The 18,482-nt window shown below is 41.1% G+C and overlaps 1 protein-coding gene across 1 annotated transcript in view; it reads left to right on the plus strand.

Moving 5' to 3' along the window:
- The first annotated feature begins 200 nt into the window (after positions 1 to 200).
- LOC138966251 (kynurenine/alpha-aminoadipate aminotransferase, mitochondrial-like) overlaps positions 201 to 18,482 on the plus strand; it is a 102,474-nt gene continuing 84,192 nt past the window's right edge. Inside the window, exons 1-3 of the mRNA XM_070338390.1 lie at positions 201 to 538; positions 3,153 to 3,250; positions 8,614 to 8,704. Of these exons, the coding sequence (XP_070194491.1) occupies positions 501 to 538; positions 3,153 to 3,250; positions 8,614 to 8,704 (227 nt within the window). The 5' untranslated portion in view covers positions 201 to 500. The remainder of the gene's footprint in view (positions 539 to 3,152; positions 3,251 to 8,613; positions 8,705 to 18,482) is intronic.

Consider the following 18,482-nt stretch of genomic DNA (forward strand, 5'->3'; position numbering starts at 1 on the left):
TGATGCCGTCGTAAAGTTCAACGCGTCATACCCGCCAGCCAATCAGCGTTGACTGCAATAACGCAGTAATCTAGTGCCTAACGCAAAACCTCGCTGCCCGCAGCGCAAAAGAGTGCCTTTTTTTACGCTGGCTGTAATTCGCCGCGCGCAGCGTATCTTCGTGCAGGGCAACCTTACACAACACAAACACACACACGCCCGCCCGCACGGCCCCCTTTTGTCTCTCCATGTGTGTGTCTGTGTGCCTGTGTGCCAGTGCGGGTGTGAGTCTGTGTGTCGTGTGTGTAATTCCCATTTGCTTTCTATCGGTGTGTCTGATATATGTCTTGCGCCAAACCTCCCCTCTCGAAGCTGACCCGTCCTGTTACTGGGTCAAGACAACACCTCGTGGATCGATTCTGTGTTCTGTGTACTGTGTGTGTTTTCACCGCTGAGTCCAGGACAGGACGTAACGATATTCAATTCTATGTGTGTATGTGCCGGTGTTCTCTGCAGCTGCGATGACAACACAACCATACACATGTGCTCAGCACACCAGGTAAGTATTTCAGCCAAAGCCCAAATACTGCACGACAATATCAACCGTTCATAGTCCACATACTGCACGACAATAACAACCGTTCATAGTCCAAACTCTGCACGAGTGTGGACTATGAACGGTTTTTATTGCCGTGCAGTGGACTATGTACGGTCAGAGACTATAGAGTATACACAGTCTCTGGTACGGTTCTTATTGTCGTGCAGAGTGTGGACTGTGAACGGTTCTTATTGTCGTGCAGAGTGTGGACCATAAACGGTTCTTATTGTCGGACAGTATGAACTATGAACGGTTCTTATTGTCGTGCAGAGTGTGGACTATGAACGGTTCTTATTGTCGTGCAGTGTGTACTATGAACGGTTCTTATTGTCGTGCAGAGTGAAAACTATGAACGGTTCTTATTGTCGGGCAGTGTGCACATACTATGTACAGTGTACTATGCTGTGCAGTGTGTACTATCATAGACCTCTTATAGGTCCCTGGTACTATAAACGGTTCTTATTGTCGTGCAGTGTGAACTCTATGAACGGTTGTTATTGCCGTGCAGTGTGTTAACTATGAACGGTTGTTATTGTCGTGCAGTGTGTACTATGAACGGTTCTTATTGTCGGGCAGTGTGAACTATACCCCCCGCGGGTTAGGGGGAAGAATTTACCCGATGCTCCCCAGCATGTCGTAAGAGGCGACTAACGGATTCTGTTTCTCCTTTTACCCTTGTTAAGTGTTTCTTGTATAGAATATAGTCATTTTTTGTAAAGATTTTAGTCAAGCAGTATGTAAGAAATGTTAAGTCCTTTGTACTGGAAACTTGCATTCTCCCAGTAAGGTAATATATTGTGCTGCGTTGCAGGCCCCTGGAGCAGATTTTTGATTAGTGCTTTTGTGAACAAGAAACAATTGACAAGTGGCTCTATCCCATCTTCCCCCTTTCCCCGTCGCGATATAACCCTTCGTGGTTGAAAACGACGTTAAACACCAAATAAAGAAAGAAACGGTTCTTATTGTCGTGCAGAGTGTTGACTATGAACGGTTGTTATTGTCGTGCAGTGTGTACTATGAACGGTTCTTATTGTCAGGCAGTGTGTACTATGAACGGTTCTTATTGTCGGGCAGTGTGAACTATGAACTGTTCTTATTTTTGTGCAGAGTGTTGACTATGAACGGTTGTTATTGTCGTGCAGAGTGTTGACTATGAACGGTTGTTATTGTCGTGCAGTGTGTACTATGAACGGTTCTTATTGTCGGGCAGTGTGAACTATGAACTGTTCTTATTGCCGTGCAGAGTGTTGACTATGAACGGTTGTTATTGTCGTGCAGTGTGTACTATGAACGGTTCTTATTGTCCGGCAGTGTGAACTATGAACTGTTCTTATTGTCGTGCAGAGTGTTGACTATGAACGGTTATTATTGTCGTGCAGAGTGTTGACTACGAACGGTTGTTATTGTCGTGCAGAGTGTTGACTATGAACGGTTGTTATTGTCGTGCAGTGTGTACTATGAACGGTTCTTATTGTCGTGCAGTGTGTACTATGAACAGTTCTTATTGTCGTGCAGTGTGTACTATTAACGGTTGTTATTGTCGTGCAGTGTGTACTATGAACGGTTCTTATTGTCGAGCAGTGTGAACTATACCCCCCGCGGGTTAGGGGGAAGAATGTACCCGATGCTCCCCAGCATGTCGTAAGAGGCGACTAACGGATTCTGTTTCTCCTTTTACCCTTGTTAAGTGTTTCTTGTATAGAATATAGTCATTTTTTGTAAAGATTTTAGTCAAGCAGTATGTAAGAAATGTTAAGTCCTTTGTACTGGAAACTTGCATTCTCCCAGTTAGGTAATATATTGTACTACGTTGCAAGCCCCTGGAGCAAATTTTTGATTAGTGCTTTTGTGAACAAGAAACAATTGACAAGTGGCTCTATCCCATCTCCCCCCTTTCCCCGTCGCGATATATATAACCTTCGTGGTTGAAAACGAGGTTAAACACCAAATAAAGAAAGAAAGTGTGAACTATGAACTGTTCTTATTTTCGTGCAGAGTGTTGACTATGAACGGTTGTTATTGTCGTGCAGAGTGTTGACTATGAACGGTTGTTATTGTCGTGCAGTGTGTATTATGAATGGTTCTTATTGTCGGGCAGTGTGAACTATGAACTGTTCTTATTTTCGTGCAGCGTGTTGACTATGAACGGTTATTGTCGTGCAGAGTGTTGACTATGAACGGTTGTTATTGTCGTGCAGTGTGTACTATGAACGGTACTTATTGTCGGGCAGTGTGAACTATGAACTGTTGCCGTACAGTGTGTTGACCATAAACGGTTCTTATTGTTGTGCAGAGTGTGGACTATGAACGGTTGTTATTGCCGTGCAGTGTGTTGACCATAAACGGTTCTTATTGTCGTGCAGAGTGTTGACCATAAACGGTTCTTATTGTCGTGCAGAGTGTGGACTATGAACGGTTCTTATTGTCGTGCAGAGTGTGGACTATGAACGGTTCTTATTGTCATGCTGTATATATGTACAATGATCCGTTGATATTGTCGTGCAGTGTGTTTCCTATGAACAGTTCTTATTGTCGTGCAGAGTGTGGACTATGAACTGTTCTTATTGTCGTGCAGTGTCAGGCAGAGGACAGTGCCGGTGAATGTGGACTATGAACGGTTCTTTTCCAAGTCAGCCGCTAGGAGGTGCCCCGCTGCTCTACGCCAAACTGCTGGTAATCATGTTGTACACCGTCAGTTCGCTTGAGTGCATGCGTGCGTGAGTGCGTACTATCGTGCGTGCGTGCGTGTGTGTGTATTTGCTTGTGTAGTATAGTGTTGTGTAGTGTATGTGTAGTGTAATGTAATTTATTCCCCCCTCTGCTTCTTTACCTCTGTAAACTTGTAGGGGTAGTTATTTTTCGATAATGACCCAGCAACCAAACAAATAACGACCCAGCAACAGCCTGAATCCTCGATAGTGCAATGGGTTGAGAAGTTGTTCTGTTTCGGTACTACTTTTTGCGACTGAAAAGTTCCGAACGCTCTAACGTACGAAGTATACATCTCTGGAGCAAACAATACAAACATACCGCATTTAAATTAACAACTACAGGCCTGAACACATGAATCTTCATATAAAATCCATGAGTTCGGTTGTTTTCTGAATCTAGATTTGCCGTGCTCAAACGTTCATCACAAGCAATTTCCCGCAAGGCAAGTAACTCATACTTTGTCTAGCGACAAGAGTAGTTCCCCTTCTTTTCACTCAGTTTCTTCGACAACAGACTGCAATCCGACGGTCAGTTTTCAACAATATTTCATTTAATAAACAGATCACACGCAACCAAATGCATACATCTCATCAATTTAAACAACATAAAGCGGTTTCATACACTATTTTCCCCAGAAAACTGAACTTCATACAGTTTTTAACGTTGGAACACGGGTGCAAAAGTTCGTCTGCTAGTCCCATTTGACGAAAGAACATTATCCTAAGCGATACCAAAACATATACAGAAAACACAATATCTGCCTTTGCCGCCACAGCAGAATCACAGCATATCTGTGTACTTGATTTTAGTCCAAAATAGGAAAACTGACAAGAAGTGTTAACAGAATGGAATGATTTGCACGGAACTATACAACCGCGCATTAATCGATCGCCTGCGCAGGTTGACTGGTTGAGTGAATAGGATTCGATCAAACTTTCGCAAAAAACCTCCTCTTTTCTTTGAATAACTGAAGAAAGGAGGAATAAAGAGGTTACACACCTCGTCTCAGTGATTATAAAAAATAATGGTCTCAGTTCGCGGTCATGAAAAAGCTCGCTAAAGCTCGCATTTTTCATGATCCGCTAACTTCGACCATTATTTTTAATAATCACTGAGACTCGGCGTGTAACCTCTACCTAGTGTGGTGTTTATAGTGATAATAGGGGGTTTATTGCACAGGGTAGTAGGTTTGTTTTGTGAGTGTGCAGAACATGATTTTGTATAGTTAAGTTCAGGGGCAGATAATTTAACTAGCAGAACCGTTCAGAGCTTTACTGGGACGATTTATTTCGATGTTCCAAAAAGTGTGAGGAGCATCATTGCATTGCGTTGTCTGGTGTCAGTATACAGTTGTGTGCATCATACTATGTAGAGGTTACACGCCGAGTCTCAGTGATTATTAAAAATAATGGTCGAAGTTAGCGGATCATGAAAAATGCGAGCTTTAGCGAGCTTTTTCATGACCGCGAACTGAGACCATTATTTTTTATAATCACTGAGACGAGGTGTGTAACCTCTTTATTCCTCCTTTCTTCAGTTATTCAAAGAAAAGAGGAGGTTTTTTGCGAAAGTTTGATCGAATCCTATTCACTCAACCAGTCAACCTGCGCAGGCGATCGATTAATGCGCGGTTGTATAGTTCCGTGCAAATCATTCCATTCTGTTAACACTTCTTGTCAGTTTTCCTATTTTGGACTAAAATCAAGTACACAGATATGCTGTGATTCTGCTGTGGCGGCAAAGGCAGATATTGTGTTTTCTGTATATGTTTTGGTATCGCTTAGGATAATGTTCTTTCGTCAAATGGGACTAGCAGACGAACTTTTGCACCCGTGTTCCAACGTTAAAAACTGTATGAAGTTCAGTTTTCTGGGGAAAATAGTGTATGAAACCGCTTTATGTTGTTTAAATTGATGAGATGTATGCATTTGGTTGCGTGTGATCTGTTTATTAAATGAAATATTGTTGAAAACTGACCGTCGGATTGCAGTCTGTTGTCGAAGAAACTGAGTGAAAAGAAGGGGAACTACTCTTGTCGCTAGACAAAGTATGAGTTACTTGCCTTGCGGGAAATTGCTTGTGATGAACGTTTGAGCACGGCAAATCTAGATTCAGAAAACAACCGAACTCATGGATTTTATATGAAGATTCATGCGTTCAGGCCTGTAGTTGTTAATTTAAATGCGGTATGTTTGTATTGTTTGCTCCAGAGATGTATACTTCGTACGTTAGAGCGTTCGGAACTTTTCAGTCGCAAAAAGTAGTACCGAAACAGAACAACTTCTCAACCCATTGCACTATCGAGGATTCAGGCTGTTGCTGGGTCGTTATTTGTTTGGTTGCTGGGTCATTATCGAAAAATAACTACCCCTACAAGTTTACAGAGGTAAAGAAGCAGAGGGGGGAATAAGGGATGCTACTGTACAGTGCTATTCATAATTCACTCTGTGCTTCATGTATTATCTAACGTCACAAGTGAATGAAATACTACAAGAGTAGACATCACTGTTCATTGACTCTATCGACGCCCGGTTTTAACCGCTTGCTTCCCTTTGTATAATGAACCGTCCATAGATCGTCGTTCTCCCGAACTAAGTCCTTAGTATGTCATCGAGAATAGAGGATTTTGGGTAGGGAAATCCTTTCATGCAATGACGTCAGCACCTTTCGGCGATTGGTCAATGCATTTCGTAGCAATAATATCGGTCACGCTTGAAATTATCGCTATTTGATATTGCTTTCCAAACTTATACGAAGTGACCGGGAGCATAGGGTCAGTTATTAATTGAACTTGATTTGCCTCGAACAGTGAGATAAAGAGAACAGTACAGAAATACGAACGGAGAGACTCGGAAACTCGAGTCGTCGCCACACTCGAGAACTCAATTGTAATATATGAAGTTAAAATCTCCCTCGCCTACAGTGCGACAGAATAGCTCAGTTGGTAAAGCGCCCGATTGTTCGCTATTCCTTACTTTTGTGGTCCCGGGTTCGATCCGATTCGACGGCAATTTAAAAAAAAAAAAGTTTTTAACTCGTAATTCTTGTATATTATTATTGAGTCACTTGAGAAAAAGTGACTCTATGTAATCGGTCAGTGTTAGTCTGTCCGGCCGGCCGTAGACACCACCTTAACGTTGGACTTTTCTCGGAAACTATCAAAGCGATCGGGCTCATATTTTATTTAGTCGTGACCTCCAATGACCTCTACACTTTAACGATGGTTTCGTTGACCTTTGACCTTTTTCAAGGTCACAGGTCAGCGTCAAAGGAAAAATTAGACATTTTATATCTTTGACAAAGTTCATCGGATGTGATTGAAACTTTGTAGGATTATTCTTTACATCAAAGTATTTACATCTGTAGCCTTTTACGAACGTTATCAGAAAAACAAGGGAGATAACTAGCCTTTTCTGTTCGGCAACACACAACTTAACGTTGGGCTTTTCTCGGAAACTATAAAAGTGACCGGGCTCAAATTTTATGTGAACGTGACTCATTGTGTTGTGAATAGCAATTTCTTCCTGTCCATCTGATGCCTCATATAATATTCAGAACTGCGAAAGTGACTCGATCGAGCGTTTGCTCTTCTTGTTTTGCTTCATTCCAAACGGGTTGAATGATGTAATGAATCGAATTTTTTTTAAAGTTGCATAATTATTGAGTTCTTCCAGCGGGACAATTTCCCCAGAATGTCCCATACAATTTGTTTTAGTGACCTCAGCTTTGGTGAAAATGTAATGCCCCATAGGTAACACGTACCGCGACTACGTGTAATGATAACAAGAAAACGTACAAATCACAAATACGAACGGGGAAACCGACTAGTCGACTAATGCTCGATCGAGAACGTGACCCGGGCACGTGGAAGGTATGTTTTCAGTTCAAGAAGTAGTTTTCGCGCTTAAGAATCGTGAGCCTCCGTGGCGGCAGATCTGGCGGTCTCGAGTTCGAGTCCCATAATTGGCAAGTCTTCTGTAAAACATTTTTTCTCTATTTTTCAACTTTTTTTTCTTCATTTCTATACTCTATATACTTGTATTTTTACATTCAGTCAAGTTTTGACTAAATGTTTTAACGTAGAGGGGGAATCGAGACGAGGGTCGTGGTGTATGTGTGTGTGTGTGTGTGTGTGTGTGTGTGTGTCTGTCCGTGCGTGTGTGTGTGTAGAGCGATTCAGATCAAACTACTGGACCGATCTTTATGAAATTTGACGTGAGAGTTCCTGGGAATGATATCCCGGGACGTTTTTTTCTTTTTTTTTCGATAAATACCTTTGATGACGTCATATCCGGCTTTTTGTAAAAGTTGAGGCGGCACTGTCACACCCTCATTTTTCAATCAAATTGATTGAAATTTTGGCCAAGCAATCTTTGACAAAGGCCGGACTTCGGTATTGCATTTCAGCTTGGTGGCTTAAAAATTAATTAATGACTTTGGTCATTAAAAATCTGAAAATTGTAAACAAAATTATTTGTTTTGAAAACGATCCAAATTTACGTTCATCTTATTCTTCATCATTTTCTGATTCCAAAAACATATAAATATGTTATATTCGGATTAAAAACAAGCTCTAAAAATTAAAAATATAAAAATTATTATTAAAATAAAATTTCCGAAATCGATTTAAAAACAATTTCATCTTATTCCTTGTGGGTTCCTGATTCCAAAAACATATAGATGTGATATGTTTGGATTAAAAACACGCTCAGAAAGTTAAAAAGAATAGAGATAAAGAAAAGCGTGCTATATCCTTCTCAGCACAACTACTACCCCACTCTTCTTATCAATTTCACTGCCTTTGCATCGAGCGGTGGGACTGACGATGCTACGAGTATACGCTCTTGCTGTAAAAATGCAGTGAGTTCAGTTTCATTCTGTTAGTTCGACAGCTTGACTAAATGTTGTAATTTCGCCTTACGCGACTTGTTTCTATTTGATTTATCCCAAAGGTTTTGAGTCGTCTATTGAAAATCGAATATAGTGCGTAAGTGTCCTTGAACAGCTTTCCATGAAGCCTGTATTCTATTTTTAGTACGGGATATCCCCAAGAAAAGGTCAAAGGGCATATGTATCACCGCGTGTCCACTGCTGGCAATAGCAGTAAAGTACTTCTAGCATAATAGACCTCTGCTAACGTGTATACTACATTCGCTTGAAAGTTGTGTGTTGACTGTGTATTTATTATGAACATACATATGTAGTGCTTAAATACTACATTCTGAAGATGGTGCAGTCAGTGTTAGTGTCTGGACATTCTGCTCCAACGCAATACGTTCATTTCATAGCACATCAGTGTGTAAAGGGAATAGCTGTGTCCTCAGTGTACATGCACAAGGACGGGTACATCAAGATGGGTGGAGGATTCCCAAACCCCCTCACCTTCCCTGTCGTGGGGGCTGAGTTCAAACTCAGGTGAGTAGACACTAGGAGTGTGTGTGTGTGCGTGTGTGTGTGTGTACGTGTGTGTGTGTGTGCGTGCGGGGGAGATAGCGAGATAGAGAGAACGAGTGTATGAATGTATGTGTGTGTTGTTAAATGATATGATGTATGTGTAGTATGACACTCACACACATACACAACACTGTGAAGGCGTGTATAGTAATGATTACACTGGTGGGTTTTTTCGACATCATATTTTATGATTTTATCATAAATTAATTTATGTTCTAAATATTTTTTGGAGAAAGACCAGAGCACAGCTTATTGAAACACACCCCCAAGCCACTCGCATTACACAATTTAAATGCACAACTTACACGCATCTTGCACACCCTTGTTCTCATCACTTGTTCAAAACACATTCATAACACCTAAACATTGATGTTTCTGTCGCTGAAGTTTATTTTCAGCGACTACTGTTTTTGATAGAGCAAAAGCTCTACAACAGTAAAATCATAACCAAAGAACATATGTGTAAGTTTTAGTGTACGGGTTGACTAGATTTTAAAATGGACATATCAGGGCCTAATTTATCTTTCCCGTCACTAAAACACCAAAATACAAAGTAAGTTTTAGTGTACGGGTTGACTAGATTTCAAAATGGACATATCAGGCCCTAATTTATCATTCCCGTCACTAAAACACCAAAATACAAAAATACCTGTACATTGAGACCACGACATTGGCAGCCGTGGATGTTATCCATACATTTGTCAAGAGACAATATTCCAGTACACAAAAAAGAAGCATAAAACTGGTTCAAATGCGGCGGTAAAACGCCGCGTCCAGAATGGTTCAAATGTGGAACACAGCAAAAAGTATAAAAAACGGTTCAATTGCGCCCTGATCTCTCCCAAAAGATGCAAGAAAAAGAAATGTAACACTGTAAAACGCAAACAAAAATTTTGTTAATAAAATTTTGAACGGAAGGTGGGGTGGGAGGCGGAAATTTCGAAGAGCTGTATTTTCACTTGTTGCTGCTTTCGAGTAGTGGGCGGAAGTGCCTTTTATGATTTGCATCTTGGTTATTCAATGAAAACTTGGATTGGATATGGATTTAACATCTTACTGCTTTTCATCCTAGAATTTAAAACCCCCATCAGAAATAATTTTTCACATAAATTATTTTGATTTTCACCAAGGAAATAACAAATCGGATAACAATGTAAGCTTAAAATGTGAAAAAAATAGATAAATAAGGGCTAGGTATAAAAAAAACCTGAGAAACAAAACAGTTTACGATTTACGATGTTCATTCTCTATTGTATGCGCTTGCTACTTTCATCTCTCTACATGTCTCTATCGTTCTTTCCCCTGCTATAGTTCTGTCTTACTCTGTGTTTGGTTTACTTTGATCCTGTTTTTGACCAGATAATGACATAGTATATATTAGAATTTTTTCTGTCCGACATCACATTTGTATTATCCACCATTTGTGTATAGGGCATGTAATAATAAGCGTTCGCTTGAGTTCGTGTTCCTATTATTTCTTGTTTTACTACTGTACCATGTCTATAACTGAATAAAACCTAGTTTAAACCAGAAACAAAACCTTTAAAAAAAAAAGGAATAATCAAAGCTAAGAACCGATTTCGCAGACAATGTCCTTTTGTCTTCTACTGTCAGCGCAGTCATCGTGTGATCACTGTGTGCACTTCTGGCACTGTATCATGCCCTCAGGGGAGTTGGTGCCACACATGAAGCAGTACCACGAGATTTTGCAGCTTCGTTTGTACCCCTCTTCAGTTGACAAATATATAAAAGGGCTTCTTGCCCAATTGACTAAATGTACAAATCAATACGCATAAAGTCTGAAAGCAAATAACTAAGAACAGATTTAAGAACTGATTTCGCAAACAAACAAAATAACTAAGTACAGATTTCGCAGACAAAGTCCTTTTGTCCTCTGCTGTCAGCGCAGTCCTCGTGTGCCCACTGTGTGCACTTCTGGCACTGTATCATGTCCTCAGGGGAGTTGGTGCCACACATGAAGCAGTGCCAAGTGCTTGCCTCCAGGATAGAACGCATCATTAAGAATGTTCCCCTTTTCTTCCTCTGAGCAGAAGGTGTTCCCCTCTTGTTTTTCTGAGTAGAAGGTTTTGTAGCTTCCTTCTTTTCTCTCTTCCGTTGACCTGCATTCCCTTTTGCAAATGAAATCTACAGCTTTTGCTTGTAAGGAGAAGATTTGATGATTTCAGATTAGTTTTTTCTCGTGATGTTCTCTTCGACGAGTTTGTGGTTGTGCGTTGCAGGACATAAGCGGCAGGTAGGCTTACATTTGCTGCTGAAACCAAGCAATCATACTGACAGAATCTGACTGTTTCAAATCTTTGTCTCCGTTAAAATTATTGCAAATCCATGAAGGTTTATCACAGCAATCAACATTTTATGTGAACGTAATACTATATAGATAAAGAGTAATAATACGAATTGTAGACAGTAGAAATAAGAAGGGAGAAAAGTTTAAAAAACATACCACTTTTTTTGTTTTGCCGCAATAGCCATTTTTCTTGCTGGAATAACATCAAGGAAAGGCACTAGACATTTCTGCAAAACAATTCTTTTATTGAGGTGTTCCAAGTTTGCCGGCTGTTCCGGGATTGGCGACTTTCCCTTATACAAACACACACACATCTATCTATACATATAAATAAAAGAGAGTGTCTGTCTGTCTGTGTGTGTGTGTCTGTCTGTCTGTCTGTGGTCGCCATACCTCAGAGATGGCAAAAGATAAGCACAAGATATTTTGCATGCACACTGCCCTGGACCCACAAATGTGCACCTGGGTTTTAGTTTCTCCAGACATTGTTTCCTTCCTCGGATAATTACCCTCCCCATCTATCAATACAGTCTATATAGTGCAAGGGAGGTAAGTCATGCTTTGTCATCCACGGAAGGGAGGTAACTCTCATCAAACCAGTATACCGTGTCATTCTCAAGCGTTACCCCCCGCCCGCTATCATCCCGCCGCCCCCCCCCACACACACACACACACTAACCCTGCCCCCTGCTCCCCCTCCCTGCCTTCCAGATCATCGCGAATAATGTTTACGAAACGATCGCCTCAGTGAAAGATCACGAGAATTTACAGATTTCTCTCCCCTGTTCAAAAAGGTATGACGCGCTCACTCATGAGGTATGCGTGCTTTGATCAGACGGTAACTACAGTGGGTGTGAGAAGGGGTAAACAAATCACGAAGAACACGTTGAACCAAATAGAAACTTGCCTTGCCTATACATCCAAATGTATGAGCTCACACTGTCATTTTTCTTATCCACATTGGAATAAGATTCGAGAGGTTTCTGAGAGAGGGGAGAGCAGAAACACCCGGGCGAAGCCGGGCCTGACTGCTAGTATATAATGTTACAGGGAATAAGAACATTTAGGGAATAAGCTTAATCACTGAAATTTTAAGGGAATAGGCCTCTTCCCTGTTTCAACTGGGGAGTAAGCTTATTCCCTGAGAAAATCAGGGATTTAGCTTATTCCCTGAAATGGGAGGTCATTTTTTTGACTTATTCCCTGATTAGTTTGAAACACACAAACAGAAAGACGTGTACATTTTATCATAAATAAATTCGATATCAGTGAGCTTTGATCACTCTTTAAAACCATCTTTTGCTTGGAAATGAGTTCTTTCTTGACTTTTACTCACTCTCTTGATAAATACAGAATGATTTCATGAACTGTTGTCGGTGTTTGTGTTTTGATTTTTCCTCGGGCAGATTCAGTTCAATTGAAAAAGTCAGTCGAGTCTGTGATTCATATCAAGCAACATGGACGCGAAAGAACAAGTATTTCTTGAGGAAGTGCTAAAAAATAAGGACAAAGCAAATAGATTACTTATGACCAGAGATGAGTACCACAGAATTTTAGATGAAGTGAAGGAAGCAGCAGCGACAACAGCTACTAAAACCCAACATCAAAGGCACCTTCTAAGAAGGTATGAAATTCTTACCTGTGGGCAAGTATCCAAACTCGTTCTAAAGCGAAAGGACGAAACTGAGCAACCTAAACACTTCATATTTGTTGAGGAAATGTACGATGTTTTAAAGCGCATCCATGTTGTCACTGGCCATGGTGGCCGTGATAAAATGTTGAAAGAGGCTGGGAAAAAGTATGCAAACATAACAGAGGCCAGTGTCACTTTGTTCAAGTCTTTGTGCGTTCAGTGTCAGGAAAAAAAAAGAAGACCTACGATTAAAGGCATTGTTGTAAAGCCTCTCCTGTCAAAGTCGTTTGGATCAAGATCTCAAGTGGATTTAATTGACTATCAGTCACTTAAACAGGGAGGATACTCATGGGTTATGGTCTACCAGGAACATCTTACCAAGTTTTGCGTGCTTAGAGCCCTTACAACAAAACGAGCAGCAGAGGTGGCATACCAACTTTTAGACATTTTCCTTCTCTTCGGAGCCCCGCAAATTCTTCAAAGTGACAACGGTGCCGAGTTTTGTGCCAAAGTCATCACTGAGCTAAAAGAATTGTGGCCTGATTTGGTTCTTGTCCACGGGAAGCCCCGACATCCCCAGTCACAGGGGTCTGTTGAAAGAGCAAATTCCGACATTAAGGACATGATGACAACTTGGAACACCATTTGCTGCATTGTTCGGTGCTGATGCCAAAATCGGGCTTACTTCAAGCAGCATCCCAAATGAAGTTCTTCAACGACTGCAAAGTGAGGATGACCTGCAGGCTGCTCTGGGATCTCCAGAGGCTGGATCCTCAACGCTCATGCTGGGATCTCCAGAGGCTGCACCCTCAACGACCGTGCTGGGATCTCCAGAGGCTGCATCCTAAACAATCGTGCTGGGATCTCCAGAGGCTGCACCCTCAACGATCGTGCCTGGACTTCCAACGTCCTTACTACAGCATGAGGTAAGCTGCTTATTTACTCTCTCTCTCTCTCTCTCTCTCTCTCTCTCTCTCTCTCTCTCTCTCTCTCTCTCTCTCTCTCTCTCTCTCTCTCTCTCTCTCTCTCTCTGTTTCATTATTTTCCTCAGATATAAGAGAGGTTTGCCCTGAAATGGGGCAGGAGTCTGGGGGCAACGGCCACATTCAGTAACCGACGTAGAAAACAATGCAGTATGCCTGAAAAAAACACTAAGCATTTAGATTACAATATACATATTTTACAGAGAGAGAGAGAGAGAGGAGAGAGAGAGAGAGAGAGAGAGAGAGAGAGAGAGAGAGAGAGAGAGAGAGAGAGAGAGAGAGAGAGAGAGAGAGATGCATGAGACAGGAAGAGTTGCATGAGAGAGAGAGCGAGAGAGAGAGAGAGAGAGAGAGAGAGAGAGAGAGAGAGAGAGAGAGATGCATGAGACAGGAAGAGTTGCATGAGAGAGAGAGAGAGAGAGAGAGAGAGAGAGATTTGTGGGTTGGGGGGAGGGATGGGGGGGGGGGGGGGGGTCGCCTTTATTTCAGAAAAATGTTCGTCACCTTATAATTATATTCCATAATAATTTATTCGCCATAAAACAATGTATCCAAAATTAGTCTTTTGGCGTGTGTCATCATTTCCAAGTGAATAATTGTTATTTCAGGTCATGGACTTCGAGCCAGGATCTTCAACGCCACCATCGGGACGTTCAACCCCAGGACATTTAACGCCAGCATCAGGACGTTCAACCCCAGGACCTTCAACGTCAGCATCAGGACGTTCAACCCCGGGACCTTCAACGTCAGCATCGGGACGTTCAACCCCAGGACATTTAACGCCAGCATCAGGACGTTCAACCCCAGGACCTTCAACGCCAGCATCAGGACGTTCAACCACAGGATCTTCAACGCCAGCATCAGGACGTTCAACCCCAGGACCTTCAACGCCAGCATCAGGACGTTCAACCCCAGGATCTTCAACGCCAGCATCAGGACGTTCAACCCCAGGTCCTTCAATGTCAGGAATTGATAAGCATAAAAACAATATACTAGTCTCTCGTAAAAGGGCCTATCAGGCGCAAGAAAATCAGGCTGAAAGGATGGTGAAAAGAAGCAAGCGAATATTTCCTGAAGCTGAAGTTGGAGACTCAGTGACAGTCCCAATACCAGCAGTTGACCGTGGGAGATCTGACCCAAGAAACTTGATTGGCATAATCAAAGACAAAGACGACAAAGGCCTGTACACAATTGTGGTTAAAAGTGGGGTGCTCCAAGGCAAATATTCACGAAATCAATTTGATGTTTGCACATATTCCATGCACAATCTACAGGATATGAACGAGGAATGTTCTATTTCACTACGAGCAGCTGTGGGGGACAGGGGTACATAAAATGTAACTGCTCGGGATCAAAACGGTGCAAGACAAACCGATGCTCTTGCTTCAAGGCTCGCATGGCTTGCAACTCAAGATGCCATGCCCTCTTGACGTGCTCCAACAAAAATTGAAGATCACACTTTGAACGTGCTGTGGTAGATTGAAGAAATAAAAAAACAGAGCTTTGGACTTCAATTGTTTGCTTCAAGTCGCGGATAAAGTATGAAGTCAAGTCACTGTAGGTGATTTTCATGTTCAAATTTATACAATCTGTACTTTGCATGATTTGAATGTATACGTTCGTGTTCATATCAACCAGTCCGCAGAATATGTAAATGCTTTGACATGTTGCCCACTTCTTATTAGGGCTTTCATTGTTTGTGTGCAGCAATATTTTTATCTTGTATTTTGATCCTTGTGTATTCATGAATAAACCAATGTTTAAAGCAACAAATCTTGTATTAGTGTTTCTGTTTGTGTGCTTTAAACTAATCAGGGAATAAGCCAAAAAAATGATCTCCCATTTCAGGGTACAAGCTAAATCCCTGATTTTTTTAGGGAATAAGCTTACTCCCCAGTTGAAACAGGGAATAAGCCTATTCCCTTAAAATTTCAGTGATTAAGCTTATTCCCTAAATTTTGTTATTCCCTGTAACATATATACGGCTTCTCTGTGTGTGTGTGTGTGTGTGTGTGTGTTCGCGATGCACGGCCAAAGTTCTTGATGGATCTGCTTCAAATTTGGTGGGCATATTCAGGTAGACCCCGGACACAACCTGGTCGATGAGAATTTTCAACACGTGCTCTCAGCGCGCAGCGCTGAACCGATTTTGGTTTTTCTGTTCATCTTCCCAGATCCATTCCCAGTAACTCTTCCTTATCTTCTCCAGTGTTTTGCGTTTATCTCCCTTCCTTCGTGTGGCGTCAATCCATATTCCCGTTACTATTTTTAGGTCACTGTCCACAACGCTTTCATCCCGGCGAAGCCGGATATTCCCGTTACTATTTTTAGAAGGTCACTGTCCACAACGCTTTCATCCCGGCGAAGCCGGGTATTCGGCTCTACTTCTTCCCGGCGAAGCCGGGTATCATTCGGCTCTACTTCTTCCCGGCGAAGCCGGGTACCCGGCGAAGCGGGTATTTATTCTAGTACATCCATACACACACACATACATCACCACCCTCATCTCAATTCCCCTTCTATGTTAAAACATTTAGTCGAAACTTGACTAAATGTAAAAAAGAATATGAACTTAATTTGATTATCCACATCTCAAGAAAATCAAAAAGTATTGGTAGAATGTCAGAAATATCTTTTACTTCTAAAATTCAAGTGGTGTGTGTGTGTGTGTGTGTGTGTGTGTGTGTGTATAACGCGATTCTGAGAAACTACTGGACCGATCTTCATGAAACTTAACATGAGAGTTCCTGAGTATTATATCTCCAGAATTTTCTTTAGTTTTTGGATAAATATCTTTGATGACGTCATATCCGGCTTTTTGTGAAATTTGAGGCGGCACTGTCACGCTCTAATTTTTCAACCAATTTGGTTTAAATTTTGGTCAAGTAATCTTCGACGAAGCCCGGACTCTGGTATTGCATTTCAGCTTGGAGGCTTAAAAGTTAATTAATGAATTTGCTCATTAACTCTTACCAGTTCGCTCCCTTACCCATCGTAAGCAAGCTTACGATGCCCCCCCTGTAGTTTTCCACTGACCAATTCTCTAATTATCAAAAAAAAGAAGTGTTATTTTACATTGGATGGGTTGGACAGTGGATAAACTCATATGTTAGACACACTTTATGACAAAAACAAGCTGGGTTTTTGTTATAAGTTAGTTATAGGAATGCATTATTAGGCAAAACAAATTTAAAAAGTCTGTTAACGGTAACATAGGCCAATAAAATAGGGTCGGTAGGTCGGGACTTGTTTTGTTTTTTGTTTTTATTTTTGTTTTCCCCCAAAAAACATATTTTTAAGTTATTTTGCCAAAAAAACAGTCTAGGGTCGCGGGAAAAAATCGGATCGGTCGGGATACCGTAAACAGACTATTTTTTTTTGGGCCTTAGGCATGCGTATGTCATGAAACGTCCAACTTTGAAATTTGGGTGGGGGTATTCAGGTGACAATTACTTTTTTGTTTATCAGCAAAACTCAATAAAACTTTGCTATGTTATGTAAAATGAATGCCAAAACAGACTAGTTAGCAGCATATCTAAAATAAACTGAACACAAAGAAAATGTCTTCTTTGTGTTTGTCACGTGTTCCAAAAAATGGACGTACAAATTTCAACAAAAATCATGTTGTCACCCCCATAACATTTTTTACCTTTAAAGATAGCACAATTCTCTTTGCAAATATGAAAAGCTTATTCATTTTCCTTTCATTTGATATATAACTGTCTATATTTCATTTAGAATATGACCCCAGATAGCCACTCGGCAATTAGGCACCAACAGCACTGTAAAATATGCCCTAAAACCCCCGAACTGGTAAGAGTTAAAGTTGTCATTAATATCGATTTTTCGCAAACAGATTTAAAATTGATTGCATCGTATTCTTCATTAAATTTTGAATCTAAAAATATAATACATATGTCATGTTTACTCTTAAAATGTGATCACAATTAACAAAAATAGGTTAATTATTACTTCGATTATTATTTAAGAAATCGATAAAAAAAATGATTTCATCTTATTCCTTATCATTTCCTGATTTCAAAAACATATAAATATAATATGTTGTATTCGAAACAAGCTCAGAAAGTTAAAACGAATACAGAAAAGCGCGCTTCCCTGCTTACCGCAGTACGCTATTTTGCTATTCTTGCATGTCAGTTTTACTTCGTGTTGCACGGAAAAAATGAGCGACTTCTTTGCCGCGTGGATTGACGAAGCTGTTTTGTCTTGGTGAAAAAAAATGCAGTGCGTTCAGTTTTATTCTGTGGGTTCGACAGATCGACTAGATGTTGTAATTTCGCCTTACGCGACTTGTTGGCTCACGTAAGTGTAGCCTATGCGATGCTAACTTTTGTCTGTCTGTCTGTGCGTGCGTGCGTATGTCTGTGGTAGAAACTCTAACATTTGAAGACGTAAGAGGGTTTGACGTCACGCAAAGGAATTACTGAAAGTCTCGGTCATTGTTTTTTTGAGCGGGCCGAGACTAGTTGGCAGTCGTGTCCCTGTAAGTAGGCTACATGCAGACAGACAGATCTAGCTTTCTTGCACAGTTTCACCTATGCTCTTTCTGTGTGTGTGTGTGTGTGTGTGTGTGTGTGTTTGTGTGTGTGTGTGTGTGACGGAGTGATTGAGTTTGTGTTACTGTTTGTCGATTTCTTACGTGAGCCTTCACCCTTGAAGGCTTCGCCTCTTGTTTTCTTTTAACGACGATGCACTGAAATATACCTAACCTTTGCTTAAACTTGTTGCGGTGCCAGAGGTTTGAATTGTAAAACTGTTTAGAAATGGGAATTAAATGTTGCCATGAAGACATAT

The sequence above is a fragment of the Littorina saxatilis genome, linkage group LG5 (assembly GCF_037325665.1).
Source record: "Littorina saxatilis isolate snail1 linkage group LG5, US_GU_Lsax_2.0, whole genome shotgun sequence".
NCBI classification, from domain to species: domain Eukaryota; kingdom Metazoa; phylum Mollusca; class Gastropoda; order Littorinimorpha; family Littorinidae; genus Littorina; species Littorina saxatilis.